Here is a 15,148-nt window from a genome sequence, read left to right as displayed (position 1 = left end):
AATATTATTATTTATTAAACAGCATTTGGTTAATGTTGATCTGATCATAAAAGCTTCAAGCTTTGGACTATAATCATTAATAAGAAATGTTTGGTTACTTCAAAGAGTTCAAAGACCATCATTTCTGTAATTAATCACTTAACTGCTTGATCATATAAATGTTTCTAAAGTCAACTAAAGTTATTTATATATCTAAAAAAAAAAAAAAAAATCCTCTTTAAACGTCACTCTTCATCAGTTTTGTTATTTCTTACCAGCTTCCTTCTGCTCTTCAGTTGTGTCCAAGAGGTCATAAAGGTTACGATACATTTTTCGAAACTAAAGAATACACCCCTGCATGTTTAAACAACAAAATGCATAAAATATCTTGTTTAATATGTTTGGAGACAAACATTGTGACTAATCTTATATAAAATAATGTAGCCTGTTAGATCTAACTGAGCAGTGGTGGTGCTCAGTTAGATCTAACTGAGCACCAGTTAGTTAGATCTAACTGATCTAATTAGATTAATTTTAATAATTGGCGCTAAAATAGAAGTAATTTATACTCATGTTCTGGTCCCTCAAATGCAAGACTATAGATAGTTTTGGAAAAGTCATTGTGATTTTCCTTATCCACATATTGTTCAAATAAGAGATACCACACACAACACACACACACACACTAAAAAAAATGAGGGAACAACCAGGGGTTTCTTTCATTTCTTCTTTTTATTAAGACTTTTCACATTCACATTAATCAAGCAGCAGAGAAAGAAAGAGAGAGAGTGGATACCTATAAATGCACAGTGTGAGTTGAATTAATGCTTCTTTCACACTGTCATGAAACACTGACCATTATAAATGTCACACTTTGTGTACTGGTTTTATGTTTTATTTCACATTGTACAGGTGCAACTAGTATCGAACTGGAAAAGTTACACAGTTTTTATGGTGACAGTGTCTCAGCTTGTACACGACTCAGGTCTCATCACATTATTTTTGACAGTGGGTGTTTCCATGTGTTTAGTGTGTTAATGAAGCAGCAGCAGAAGTGAGACGCCCTAAAGACGTCTCTGCTCCTAAAACAAATGTCTATGAGTACAAATAACTTTGTGTGGCTTTGTCTGTACTGGTCACACTGTGACACACTACTTAACACAGAAAAAAATGCAAGAGCTTTATGAAGATACCACACAATGTATGTAGGTGGCTCTACCATGACAGAAAATGCACTGCACTTTATTAGATAAAACTGTAAAATCTAATGCAGTCTCATTCAGCAGCTCTGCCACAGCTAATACTGTGTATCCAACTATGTTTAAATATAATGCAGTCCAGCTGAAAGCAGCTCACAGTTTACAGCTTTTGTTTTCTAACAAAACCAGAACATTTGTAAAAGTAGAATATATGTGTGTGTGTGTGTGTGTGTGTGTATGTGTGTGTATAGCTTTTCTTCTGAATAGGTTTACCAAATTAAGTGGCCAGAAAGTGAATATAAACCATATATTAACCAATTATTATATTTTTATACTTGGTTTTTTTTCTGTCCCAAATTTGCATTTTTTTTAACTGATAAATGTGTACTTGGTGTCCCCCTTCCCCTCCAAACAGCATGCAAATGTAGGTAAGTGTGTAAAATATCCAAAACAGAACACACACTGATTATTAGGCCAATTCAGAAATATAACAAGCAGGGAATTTTAGAAAATATTTTAAAAAAAGGAAAAAAAAAAGAAAAAGGACCAGCATATTCAATGCCATGAAGCAGAAGCATAGGTCCTCATCTTCATTCTCCTCTTCCTCTAGTCTATGAGAGAAAAAAAATGAACTGCTTTATGCCACGAATGTATCCTTTTGCAAAAACAAAGTGACAAATAATGCAAATAAATAAGTGCAATAGTATGGGCATACAATATGAAAAATAAAAGATTATCATGCTGTATATATTTTTATTATAAATGAAAACCCACGTGTGCTATGAAACTAGGGAATAGAAAGTCGTTTGCCATTTGTTTTTAAGGAATTACAGGTTGGACCAGCGTACAAACTCTGCCCCTGTTGTAGATCAGCCTCTTGCTCACACTGTCCAGCCAATCCAGAACCCCATACAGTGGAGACTCCCGGATTGAAGCCCATATATGGGTTGAAATGAGAAAACAAAAAAAACAAAAAAACAAAAAGACCCTGCCCACCTCTTCTGCAGCCTCGCTGTAAGGCCTGCAACCTCGAGAAATCACGCAAGTGCCTTTTTCATTATTCAACACGTGGCGTTTTGGTCCTTAGAGAAAAAAGTGCGTCACACTCAGGTCTCTCGGTGTCACCTGTGCAAAGCTGTGAAAGTTTATCATGGTTCTGTAGTAGAAAATGGCAGGTGCGAGCGATTTGGGGGTGTGGGTGGAATAATGCTGTGATTACAACTTCTCGTTACTTCCGTTTACTTTTCAAAAATTAGTCACGCATAAAAGGCAAGCGCTCCGCGCAAGATTTTTTTTTGATAAAACGAAAACGAAACCGCGGCCTAAAGGGTCACTTGCCCACACGTCGGTTTAAAGGAATTCTACGAACTTATCTTACTTTATTAATATGCACTGCTCTATCGTTTTTGCATTTATATTATATTATTCTGCAGTGCATGGTTTACTAGGTTTTCCATAGTGCATTTAAACGAATGAATGTGTGCCTTCATGAATGTCTCTTCAGACACTGTAGTGTGAGACAGGCAGGCAGAGAAATGCATGTACACACACGCTCAAATGTCTGAACCAAACAGAAAGAGAGGAGTGAGAGCAGATTAAAACACCACACTAAAAGAAATATTAGTTTTATCATAAGCAGTAACTATGTTTTTTGAAAGGGCAACAAGGTAAGAAAGGGATAGTTTAGACATGGTGACCATAAGGTCATTCTCTGAGCTGAAATAATAAAAAGTCATACATGCTCACGACCCGTGTGCGCGTATCTATAGGAATAAATGCATTATACCAATCATGTTGACCTATAGAGCTGGGTCATAGGGCTGAAAAACTAAATTAACTAGATTTTCTAAGGCTTAATCGATTAAATTACTTCACAAAATGATTTAGTTAGTTTAGTTTATGAAAAAAAAAACATTCGTTTTAAACAGAACGGTACAAAATATTCTTGAGGTGAGATTTTTAAATCAAAATTCAAATAATTTAAATGTAAAATAATCAGGTCGCAGCCGCAGAACTTGTTTTTCTGCTTCCAACTTTCTCCGTTACCTTCATAAACCTACCAAAAGCTGTCAAAAAGCCAAGCGGTTCACGGAGCGATTTAACGGTCAGTTTAACTCACCAGCTTGTCATCTGGACATAAAGTAAAATTAATGGCTAAATAAATATGTACTCAAACAAAGAAAACTTTTGACCACTGTGATTTTAATGATAAACAGATCTACAGCCCAGCCCTGTATTTTATGACATAACAATGTAGATACTAATATTGTGAATAAAAGTAGACAGTTAACTTCTTTATATCCATAACAGTAACAGGTCCAAAAGGTCTCTCACACCCACACCCACACCCACACCCACACCCACACACAGACTCCCATACCAACCCCCCCCCCCCCCCCCTCCACACACACACATAGGAGGAAGTTCAATTGCAGTTTTGCAGTAACCCTATTTCTAACCATGTGTCTACACCACCCGTGCCCAGTCGTTAACATTTTAACGCTTAAACACAGAGATAACACACACACACACACACTGCGCATAGTGGAGAAGCAGCATCAAGATGGCAGAGACTTTTTTTAACCGAGGCTAAAACTTTCAATATGCCGCTTACACAACAGATTCTGCCTCAAAACTAGAGCGAAATCAGAGCTCTCAACCTTTATTAAACAAAAAAAAAAAAACAATAAATGGAAACATGAAAGCATGGTCATAACCACACTTTCAAAGGACGGTATTGCGAAATGATTCATGTAATGTAGCGGTACCTTTTCATTATGACACACCGACGCACAACATAAATGGGGCTTTCAAACAAAGTGTCATGATATTACAGGGTAGTAGAGATTAAAGTCAGACTGAAAGGTCAGCGTCGTGGAATATTTGCAAGGCGTCGAAGATCTCGTTAAGTTTAGTTTAAAACAACACAAAACAAATTCGTGTTTATTTATCATAGGCTATGGAATAAGATTTTCAAGCTTTGTGGAGATATAAGCCTGTAAATAATATACAGTTATGGAAACAGTGGTCATCTACAAGAAATCATCACAATGCGTTTAATAGCAGGTCTAACATCAGCTCAGACGTACGTAGGCCCTAAACCTGATGGAGTTATTGTTGCTTCTCTGTTGTACACAATATTGACATGTTATCCTCACTGAACTGCTAATTTCAACTAACATAACGCTTATACAACAACTAACAGAAATTACGTAGCAATATTTCTTGACCCATCAAATTGTCAGCTCCGTAAAGCAATAGAATAGAACTGAAAGCTTTATTGTCATTGTATTAGGATACAATGAGATTGCCGTGCAATTTATCACGTTGGCTTTCTATTACATTACATTGCTATTATTACTGTTATTATTTTATTTATTTATGTATATTTTGTGGTGGAGTAATTTACATTCTTTAATCGTGGAACAGCATTTGGCCTACAGGACTGAAGTTCATATTAAAAACTATAGGGTCTGTCGCATGTGCTGCAGCAATTGAGGATTTTTATGTAAAGATGCCACCGCAGTTTTTTGTACTAAATATTTAACTATTGTACTAAGAAAACATTCTAAAAAAAAAACTTACAATGCAGACTAGAACATACTCACTGGACCTCAAATACTCGTCGATGTATTTGGCAGTATCCTTCCACTCTTGCGCGAGCGCCCTGGCGGTGAATCCCTGGTTGTTGGTCATTCGTGGGTCCGCCGTGCGTCCAATCAGCAGCTGGACCACCTCCAGATGGCCCTTACTGGCGGCCAGGTGCAGCGGTAGGTTACCTTTCCAATCCACGAGGTTCGCGTCTGCCCCGTGGTCGATCAGCACGCGCACTGTATCCGCGAATCCGTCTCGCGCGGCGTCGTGGATCACGGTGAGTTCGCAGACCGGGTCTCTGACGTTGGGGTTTGCGCCCTTCTGAAGAAGAGCCTCAGCCACGGCGGTGTTCCCCAGCATCACCACCTGAGCGAAGAGAGGTGGAGGAAAATATACAGATGAATATTTGGGTGTAACAACTGGTCAAAACAGGCTACTTGATTATTAGCACTGATGGACTATCCCTAATAGTAATGACATTCACAATTCCACCTAAGTAAAAAAGACAGCAAAGTGATATAGTTGATATGATATAGTTGTTTTTTTTAACATTTAAACAAAATTAGAGCTTAATGTGAAATGTGCTTTATAAATCTGATTTATTAATTAAGATATGAAGGCTGGAATGACTCCACTGCAGTGATGCCCTAAATATATTATTATTCATATTCATATTATTGTTGTTATTATAACAGGCAGTAGCAGTAATAGTAACATTAGCATTAGCATTAGTATTATTGACTTGTATTAGAAAACAGTATAACAAGTGAAAAAAAACAAAAAAACAAAACAAAACAAAAACAAAAACAAAAACCTAGCCTTAGCAGGAGCAGGTATACTGTACTCCTTCACAGGCCCCACAGCCACCATTTCCTCATCACCACCACCATTTTGTTGCTCCTCTCTCACACTCCACTACTAACCCTTAAATTTAATTTGCTTGCTTTGTGGTATGCATTTCCTACAATAATAATCAAATGAGCTCATTCTTTATTATATATCAATCACTTTCTCAGTGATTGTATATAAGTGTAAAATCTAGGCAGCAAACAGCTTGAATTGTGAAACTGGTAGTGATAAAAGAATAGCTTGCTGTTCCTTTAAAAAACACAGCTTTATTCATATGAACCTATACATTTATGATAATCTGACATGAAATAATTAATTACAAAAAACTACAGATTTCAAAACTATTTTACTGAACTATTTAGCTATTTTGACTTAGGGTATTTAGATCAGATATGCTACACAGGCTTATCTCCTCTCTGAAACCTGTCCACGGATTTCTTTATTTGAAAACTATTTATATCTATTTAGACAATTTGATTTTATATAACAATGAACAAAAGATATATGAAGATAAAATTTTAGTCCTTATATCTTACACAAGATAAGGAAGTGAAACAGGCTGCTTATCACACTACAATCTATAATTATATTGCCATGTACAAATTTCAGGAAAACAACCATTTTGCTAAATTTACATAGACACAAACGAATCTGAAGGAGGTTTATACCAACCTGCAGTGCAGTTCGGTTGTATGTATTTAATCCATTGACATCTACTCCATTTTCCAGCAAAGGCAATACTTCAGATAGTTTTCCACTGGCAGAGGCATTGCACAGCTTGTCAGTTAGGGACTTGTCGGCCATTCTTGTAAAAAAATATGAACAGACAGAAGCCAAGGTTTTTGTCAGGCTGTGGATGGAAAATTTCTGTAATCCAAATTGTAGCTGGTGGTCAAAAGCATATATCTCACAGGCACCTCCTTCCCACCGCCTCCCATCCTTACATCATACATGGGCTTGACCTAAGCAGCTGTTATTCTTGCACTGTGAAAAATAATTCAAAATGTTCTTTTAAATGCATTAAATTAGGGTAGGGTATACGCAAAATGTTTGATTTAATTCCAAACATTATTGTAACATCCTTTTCATATTTCAGTTTCTCTTGAATGCTAACAGACTTAAAAAATATATATGATGCTTATGGATTACTTTTACTTTACTTTTAATTTTTAATCCAGCTCCATCCAAGAATTTGCAGATGTGCATTTTACACAATGTCTATTTGTGACATTGCAGGTGGCACTGTGACACTGAGGGTCATAATTATATGGAAACAAAAACATTTTTGTACTGCTTTATCTCGCAGCCATGACTGTCTTGTGATCAGATGTTTATCTGGGGCAGATGATGAATTTTATCAATTGCACTAAGGAGATAGCTATTTGTTTTCATCTACATTTTCCCAAATACCTATTTATAGAAGACCCACAGAAGCAATGCGTATTTACAGTAGACCTAAATATTTTTCTATACATAGGCTATAACCTACCTGCAGCTATAATAACTTAAGTATCCTTTGCTTAAATTTGTGCGATTGATATTTGGAAAACGAACAAGCAAGAACGAACAAACAACAACAGCAGCATAACTTACTCTAAATTAGAAAACCATAACACAGCTTTCCTCGATGCAGCAGGTCGATAGGTGCCATTCTTTCCTCCTACCGAGTCGAAGGCTGAAAAAGTAACGCAAAAATAACACTAGAAACAAAATGAATAAATAAATAAACTAGTGATCGAATAAATTGTTATATCTGCGCATATTATCAAAAGATGTGATGTCATTCACAGTTACTTCCCGCTCATTTTCAAAATATTTGTGCCAAAATGTAAAACGTGCGTTTTCTGTATTCGGGTACCATGTTACAATGGCAGCATTCAAGGGCAGAGAGACTGAGAGAGAAGAGCAAATCTTTACAGTTAATTACGAGATTTCCTTCATTTTCAAGCACACTCCTACCGTCTGCGATGATCCGCCATGAAGCACTGTCACAGTGATGTCCGACTGAATTTCTTTCAGACTGTCATAGGCTGAGAGTCCAAACAGAGGAAAGCCCCAACTGAAATAGCCTCACTGACACCGCGGTTGGTTCATTTGAAAAATAGACTGAGCTGTAAGAAACAGTGTGTTTGCCCTTACAGCTTAGGGTAGAAAATTATATTTGAAATTCTTACCAAAAGGGATGAGATGACGTGATTGGGGCGCTTAAAATGAAAGGCGGGACGTTATCTTAAGGGAGCTCTGGAAAAGAAAGCATGATGCTGTGACATCGCAACGGTGATAAAGGTGCCCGCATTCATTCCTGCGATTCAGCGATTTTATTCCTGAGGACGCAGTCACGTTGTGGCATATTGATATAGTCACTGTGGACTATTCAGCTTTATGTAGTCAGTAAATTTCCAGTGAAACATCAAGAGAAGCTTTTTTTATATAGTGTCATCGGCTCTCAGCACCATCTTTCAGTTTCCTTTCCTCATGCCGCCCTCTGGTGATCAGATTTTGCATAGCCACAAGTGTCTGGTTCAGCGCTGAAGCGCTGGGGTCAGGTGTACATTGCCAAATTCATGTGTTTAAAGTGTCACATTTTGCACAGAAGCATTACAGTGTTTATAGGAAGTGTGCACACTTTAATTATACATATGTAGTGTTATACAATGTAAAGGAAAAGGGAGAAAAAAACAGGTTAAAATCAGGTCACATGCCTGGAGCTTCCAGGTGTAATAGGTCAGTAGGTTAAGGTGAGCAACATGGTGCTTAATGGCTGTGCTTAAAGACACAAAGGTTTTGTCCAGACAGGTGCAGTCTGCTATTTGTGTTTCTGCTGTCGTCTGAACGTTGAGCGCATAAGTTTGTACAAATGCAAAATCTAACTTTTTCACTTCTCAAATTCCCTAACGAACTGTTATCTGTCTTAAAAGGGATGCTCTAAATGAAAACAATCAGCCCCCGAGAGACATGATGAGATTTACTCTGGTTCATAGCAAATGTACAGGTTATTGTGTGTGCTCTCACCCCAGTAGTATACCTGTCACTCGTAAGGCTTTACTTCATAGGCCCTGCCTAATGTCTCTCCCGCCACTGCGATGCCCATCATCATAAACACGGGCTTGACCGTCTCAAACATCTGGTTCGTGCTGCCCTTCTTGCCCCTTTGCGCGCAGGGGTGAGTATAGGCTATGTCTGCTTCTCCACAAACACGCTGGAGTGTTGTGCATTTGCATCAGTCATACAGACTGTCCTCTATCTTCTGGTCTGCTTCAGTACCAAGTCAGAGGCTCTCAAAAGTGGGATGTGAAGTAATAGTTAAATTCAACGAACCAGAAGGGATAAGGACGCGCGTAGATTACTGTATTGATTATTTTACCCTCCACATCAACAGTTAGGCTTGTAAACCCCACAGTCGTTTGGGGCAAATCACTTTAAGCCCTAGACCTTGCGCTGGAAGTATGTGGAAACCCCTGGCTGATAGAATGTTAAATGTTGTCAAGCAGGGGTCAGGCAGGATAAGTATTTAAGCACAGAGTGAAACGACGTTTCTAACCATATTGTTATGGGAGAATGACATATTTTTTTATTTTCTTTGCGACAGAACGAGAAAGAGAGACGATCACGGGTACAACGCTATAGAAAAATAAACTGCGACTTTCATCGCACATCCTCTCCGCGCCGAGTTTTTACAACACTTCCAGCCACTTTACGGCTAGCGTAAAGTGGATGGACTAGCTGACAATAATGATATGAGATAACTGAACAGTGCAACGTTACTTTACAGATTATTGTCTATTTGAAGCTGTTAAATCCCGAGAAAGTTTAATATTTCAAATTCGCCAACTTCTCACTCGTTGCCACTTCTAAGCAGAGTGTTTTATTAATATTCACTGTCCCTCTGTGAGGCGAGAAAGCGACGAGAGCCAGTGGAAGAAGAATTGCTTTTAGCCAGTCATTGCCATGGCCTCCGAAAGCGGCGATAGCAACATGGATAGAGAAATGATTCTGGCCGACTTTCAGGTGTGTCTCTTTTGTATGTACCAAATATTATATTCAGTAGCTAGTAATGTGACCGTTGTCGTTTAATTACCGTGGGTTGCTGTCAACAGTTCGAAGGACCTGACCGCGGTCGTAAACAGCAAACCTGAGCTGAGCTTTCTGAGGCTAGCACACTGAGCTAGCAAACTGAGAGCTTGCTAACTGAGTGTCAAGGTAGTTCTTAGCTGAAAGCTTGTCGCTAACTAGATAATAATAGTCCTAAGCTGCCAGTCGAAACGGTGGAATAATTAGTGTCTTTCGCTGGATTCAAGTGTGCTTGCTTGACAGATAACGGTGATCTAGTTGGCTAAAAGGATAGCTAAGGCGCTCACGTTAACTGTCAGCTTGTTTACACATTGCCAGTTGCTGTGTCAGGATTTCTAATCCTCGTCAGGCCTTTTGTGTCCCTCAAAAATACAGATTATTGGCCCAGTTTGCACGCAGGAAAGTGTATTTTGATAGTGAGAAAATGCAGGCTGCCAAAATTCTTCCCCTTCAAAGTGGCAGTGATTTAGCGTCCTGCGTTGCTGCTTTAGATGAGAGTGAGAGTGGATGTGTTATTCATTCAGATGAGGAGAGGCCACAGTTGATGTGCTCTTTATTTAGTCTCCACCGTTATCACGCTTTGCAATTCATTGAACTCAGATTTTATTTATTTATAAAGGAGGCTCTACACCTTCATTTAAAGTTGTGGCCTTCATACAGAGGCTCCTTACTATGCTACAGTGTTCAAACATTAAGGTAATACTTGTTAAACTGTGTTTCAGACACATGAAATCAGATACTGTATAATGAGAAACTTGGGGTAAGAAATAACTCAAGTGTTACGTGATTACTGTAAGTCTAGTGAAGTATTGTGCATTTATTGAGTTGTATTGAACTAAATGAACTGAATTGAATATTGTGCATGAATTAAAAATGAACAGATTTTTGTACAACATAGTAGTAATTAAAGTAGCATTACATGCCCTTCAAACTGTCAGTCCAGTTTTCCTTAGGTTTTTTCTTGTGTCCTTATAGCAGTCATTAATAAACAACAGAAACATACACAATGTAAGATAAGATAAACCTTTATACACAATGTAAATACATAAAACATGTAAAAGCATATGTTTCAGCTGACACCAAAACAAATAAACCAAAATACAAAGAGACCTAAGACTACCAGTCAACAGAAATATATATCCAGCATGTATATTATATTAAAAAAAAACAAAAAAAACAACATACATCTACGTACAAAACAAAAGGAGCATTCATCACTCTGTGTGTAGAACCAAGTAGCAGGAGCGGCAAAGGCATTTTATGTTTCTCTTTTGTAGGCAGTGTAAGCCGTCATCACATTAAAGGTAAAAACTAAAATTCTTTCTTTAGAGGGTGATTTCAACAGGGCACAATGCTCCTGGTTTGGAGGATCACTTTTTGCTCAAAGGTGGCATGGATATGACATTGTGTATTTTACTGCTCTTTTTTACATGAAGGTTGTAAACTTCTAAACAGATTAAAGACATCAAAAACACAGATTCATTAGACTAGTAGAACATAATGATTTTATAATCTACAATTTAGACATTTAGTCTTCGAATGAAATAAAGTTTCTGTTTGTCCTTTTTACACATTTACCCTGGCAATGTTCTCAGTTTAACATTGATTGTACTTAAGTACTTGAAACTGTCTTTTAACCTTTAGCTGTGGTTGACAGAAGGGTAACATTGCACCTGCTCCTAAAAAAATGACCATATTCTCAGTTTTACTGGTCTGTCTGTTCCTCTGCTGGCTTCTACAGTTAAAGAAAACTAGTGGAAAAGGAGCAAGTATCTAAAAACACCATTTACTCAGACACTTTATGTTCTCTACCCCCAATCCAACTGATAATATTAGCAAAGCAGTTGCATCATTGATTCCACAACCTGCCCCTCGGCCAAACTCCATATTGTCTTATTTGGCCCTTTTCCCAGCTTCTGAAATAATTTCATGGTAATGGAAGTCAAGGTTACTGCTTTAAAGTCATTCAACTATTTGGGAGTTCTTGTCTTTGGCACAGGTAAAAACAAATATCGTTTCCACGAGGTGAGAACCACGTAATAGAAGATGGCGTTCAACTGCTCAGTGCAAGATTTAAGTTTTGCTTCTGAGATTATGTGTTTTTATTCTGTGTCAGTTACACTAACAGAAGGATCCGTTCAAATAAGCACATGATACCTTTGGATTTGGATCCCTTGCTTTCTTAAACACTTAAACCAGAACACAAAGAGGTGATTCTTGGATATCATTAAAGCTATAATTGGAATTATAATCCTGACTCGCTTTGAAGTATTGTTATCATTTTATACTATAAAGATCATACTTTGTTTGGCCTGCTTTGCAAGAGTACAGGATATAATTTTGTTCATGATACAACTTGCAGGAGCTGAAAACTGCTATATACTCCTACACATATACATGTTATTGTTTCACGAACCTGGAAAATAACTTGAATTTCCCTCTCTCCTGACAACTCAAATTAAGGCTGAAACCTCAGGAAACTGGTGGCCTTCTTTTGATCAAGACAACACTTTTTGAACTTTGCCACCACTTGTATTGTACTATTGTTGCAGTGGGTCGTAGCATAGTAGTTAAATGTCATTGTTGATTGCATTGTTTATCCTTTTTCTTTTGCTTGATGTGAAATGTATTTTTTATGTAGAGGCAGATCACAGCGTTTCACATAATGGGCTGCAGTAGAATCTCATACAGTGAATTTCTCTCTTTTAATTCCTGTCTGTTTGTTTTCTTTCTTTTCACAGGCTTGCACTGGAATTGACAACATTGCAGAGGCAATCACTCTGTTAGAGCTTAATAACTGGGATTTAGTGGTAAGTTCACTATCAGTAGGCTTTGAACTTTGCTCTTTGACTGACAGGCTTAGTCCATCTAGAGATCAAGTTCAAGAGCGCAGTTAACATCTAGAAACACACACATTATTTACAAATTTTACCCACTATATTTTGTGTAGCAGGCAGCATCTCGACAGGACTGTCTCTGCTGTGGTGCAGTGACCGTGACAATGAGTGTGTCCTCAGACGTGTGACAGAGTGAATGTTGATTCGAGAAACGCTGTGCGAAAGAATGAGCCCTGCCAGGTTTATATTAAGTCCTGATGAGTCTGAAAAACAAGGAGCCCTTTACTGCGAAGTGCATACTGGCGGGGGTCAGTCTATATTTAGCCTGATGCTGGCAGGAGTTCAAAGCAGGCAGGCAGCAGCCATAGTCCATGCAGTGGCAGGACAGTGGGGCCTGGACTCACTGCACCTGTAAATCATGATGACTTGCACTTCCTCTGTAGTAGCTGGTCGTTTTTGTACACACTGACAAAACAAATCTGCTTTTGTGTGTGTGTTTGTGCATATCCTGGGTGTGGGTGGGGAGGGGGACGGTACGGTCTAAAAACAATAAATACATTCATCAATTGTCATAGTTGCTGCTCTTTTTCATTTCCACAGAATGTTTATGTTTCTGTTTTTAAAAAAAAAAATGGAAGTGGTTTTTATTTTAGGTGAGGTAACCCAGGTCAAAATATGCAAAATAAAAGTAACAAAACATTCAAACAACTTCTGAAACCACTCCTGCGGTATAATCCACTCCTCCACTGCCCATGTATTTGTTCAGTTTGTCATATTTATGCCACACTATGGCTACTGTTGTCATCTCAATCCTTACAAACAATTCACACTAGAGTGCCTACCTCATTCTCTTCAATTCATCAAAACCCCGGTATCCTAGCTATCGTTAGCTGTCTCAACCAACCCACTTTATTTGTCTTCTTTGGTGTGAATGATTGTTGTAATTTACCGATGAGCAGCTGTTTAGCACCTGATTCAGTTTTTGTTTACTTTGTCTTTGCGTCTATGTTTTACTGTAAATGCCTATCTTTTGAAACTAATCCAAGACAACCTTACACCCTCTTTTCTCTATAAACAAGCAAACTATAAATGTCTTTCAGGCACATTTTGTGTCTACAGTGGGGGTTTGATACACAAAGATTAGAATTTTATCTAACCCAGTTTGTACAGCACAACAACATGTTGTGGTTTTTACAAAAGTAAAAGAGGATATGATATGACAAACTAACTTTAGTTTGCTTGTTTTGCAGTGAGGAATAGTGAGTGTTTGAGTGAATCAATTCCATCCAAAACCATTCAAACAAAAGCTCAGTGCAAAGCTGACAGCGGTCACTGTCATGTTTATCCTTTCAGCCCTGTTTGTTCTGATCAACCACCTTATTTAAATATTCCATCCTGTTATAGAATCAACCAAAATATGACTGGTTAATTTTGCCAGCTTAAGTGTGGATTGGCTCAACCAGTTACACTGCTGGTAATCAGCTGCCAAGTCCCCTTTTCTAAAAAAAAAAGAAAAAAGTCTTGTCTCTTTGAAGCATGCCTTTGAAGTAAAACAGCAATGATTACTGCATAATTTGAGATGGAATAGGTTGAACAGAGTCAGCTAGTTGCAGTAACAAAGAAGTGACCATTGATGCCATGCCACAACTCCAACAAGAAAATGGCAATATATTGTGTTGTATAATTTGCATTCACTTGTATTGCAGGCAGCCATCAATGGAGTGATACCACAAGAGAATGGGATCTTACAAAGGTAAGGACCACGTTGCCATACCCTTACTGTAAATCAGAGAAAATATATCAATTGACCTTAGTACACTGAAAAAATGCTACCTGAGGTCATGCATATTATTTGTGACTTTTCAATGCACTGTTGTGCATTGCCTGATATATGTGACAATAATGTGGTTGTAAAGCAGCTTTCCAAGAAAACAGGAAACGTACAACCAGAGCCTGATTGTGTTAGCAGGTGGTTGAACTTCTCACCTCAGAGATGGCAAAGCAGTGTGAACATGCAGTTTCACCAACTTATATCTAACAGTGGGTATAGTTATGCACCACTTGAATAGGACAGAACTGATTAGAGAAAAAAATTCTCTATCACCCTCTTGAAATAAAATGAAATATATAAATATATAGCCAACAAATAACACTAACTTAAATACTACTGAGTTGGAGGTTATTGCTCTTGCTATGGTTTCTATGCTGCTGTTTGATAGAGGAACAATATAAAAGACACTGCAACTGCAAGGAAACGTTCTGCCAAGTGTGGAGTTGTACACAGTTTCTGAATAGAAAAGGTTTCTTTAAGAGGCTTTGTGCCCTCCACTTTCCTTCAACGGTTAGTTGACACTCATGAATACAGTGATCTGAACCCACTCAAAATGGGGACGTTCTGTTAAACCGCTTTTATTTTGTGTACACATTTGTGTGCATGTGTGCGGATGCATGCATGCGCTTCAGTGTGGTTCAGGCCCTTGGGCCATGAGAATATTGCCGGTCTTTCTCAAGGGCACACATTGCTGTGAATGGAGGCTGGCTGGCAGTGTGACCAGCAGCCAACACATTTACTAAGTGGCTGGCACTGGTATGAGTAGGCTGGCGTTGCCCAGTAAACAG

At 38.2% G+C, this 15,148-nt stretch overlaps 2 protein-coding genes across 7 annotated transcripts in view; one reads left to right on the top strand and one right to left on the bottom strand.

Annotated features, from left to right (window-relative positions):
• Positions 1-729: 729 nt before the first annotated feature.
• On the bottom strand, positions 730-7,802 carry cdkn2c (cyclin-dependent kinase inhibitor 2C (p18, inhibits CDK4)). 6 transcript variants are annotated; one of them, XM_041039424.1, is made up of 6 exons: positions 7,581-7,802; positions 7,215-7,296; positions 6,533-6,605; positions 6,294-6,426; positions 4,783-5,138; positions 730-1,789 (listed from the first exon to the last, which is right to left on the bottom strand). In XM_041039424.1, the coding sequence occupies exons 4-6, from the start codon at positions 6,423-6,425 to the stop codon at positions 1,648-1,650; spliced, it is 630 nt and encodes a 209-aa protein (XP_040895358.1). In that variant the 5' UTR covers position 6,426; positions 6,533-6,605; positions 7,215-7,296; positions 7,581-7,802; the 3' UTR covers positions 730-1,647. The 6 variants fall into 6 exon arrangements, with proteins under 6 accessions (XP_040895358.1, XP_040895357.1, XP_040895356.1 ...); XM_041039423.1 differs by lacking the exon at positions 6,533-6,605 and having other exon boundaries at positions 7,215-7,321; XM_041039422.1 differs by lacking the exon at positions 6,533-6,605.
• A 1,539-nt stretch (positions 7,803-9,341) lies between these two features.
• Positions 9,342-15,148, top strand: part of faf1 (Fas (TNFRSF6) associated factor 1) — a 57,422-nt gene continuing 51,615 nt past the window's right edge. Inside the window, exons 1-3 of the mRNA XM_041041007.1 lie at positions 9,342-9,629; positions 12,434-12,502; positions 14,236-14,282. Coding sequence (XP_040896941.1) covers positions 9,570-9,629; positions 12,434-12,502; positions 14,236-14,282 — 176 coding nt within the window. The 5' untranslated portion in view covers positions 9,342-9,569. The remainder of the gene's footprint in view (positions 9,630-12,433; positions 12,503-14,235; positions 14,283-15,148) is intronic.

This window comes from Toxotes jaculatrix, chromosome 6, assembly GCF_017976425.1.
Source record: "Toxotes jaculatrix isolate fToxJac2 chromosome 6, fToxJac2.pri, whole genome shotgun sequence".
In the NCBI taxonomy this organism is placed as follows: Eukaryota; Metazoa; Chordata; class Actinopteri; family Toxotidae; genus Toxotes; species Toxotes jaculatrix.
This window is presented reverse-complemented; position numbering and strand designations above follow the sequence as displayed.

Coding starts and splice junctions, on each gene's coding strand:
- cdkn2c (XM_041039423.1), bottom strand. CDS start 6,425: ATGGCCGACAAGTCCCTAACTGACAAGCTGTGCAATGCCTCTGCCAGT. Junction 5,139..6,293: donor ACAACCGAACTGCACTGCAG/GTTGGTATAAAC, acceptor CTCTTCGCTCAG/GTGGTGATGCTGGGGAACAC. Junction 1,790..4,782: donor GAGTATTTGAGGTCCAGTGA/GTATGTTCTAGT, acceptor TTTCTCTCATAG/ACTAGAGGAAGAGGAGAATG.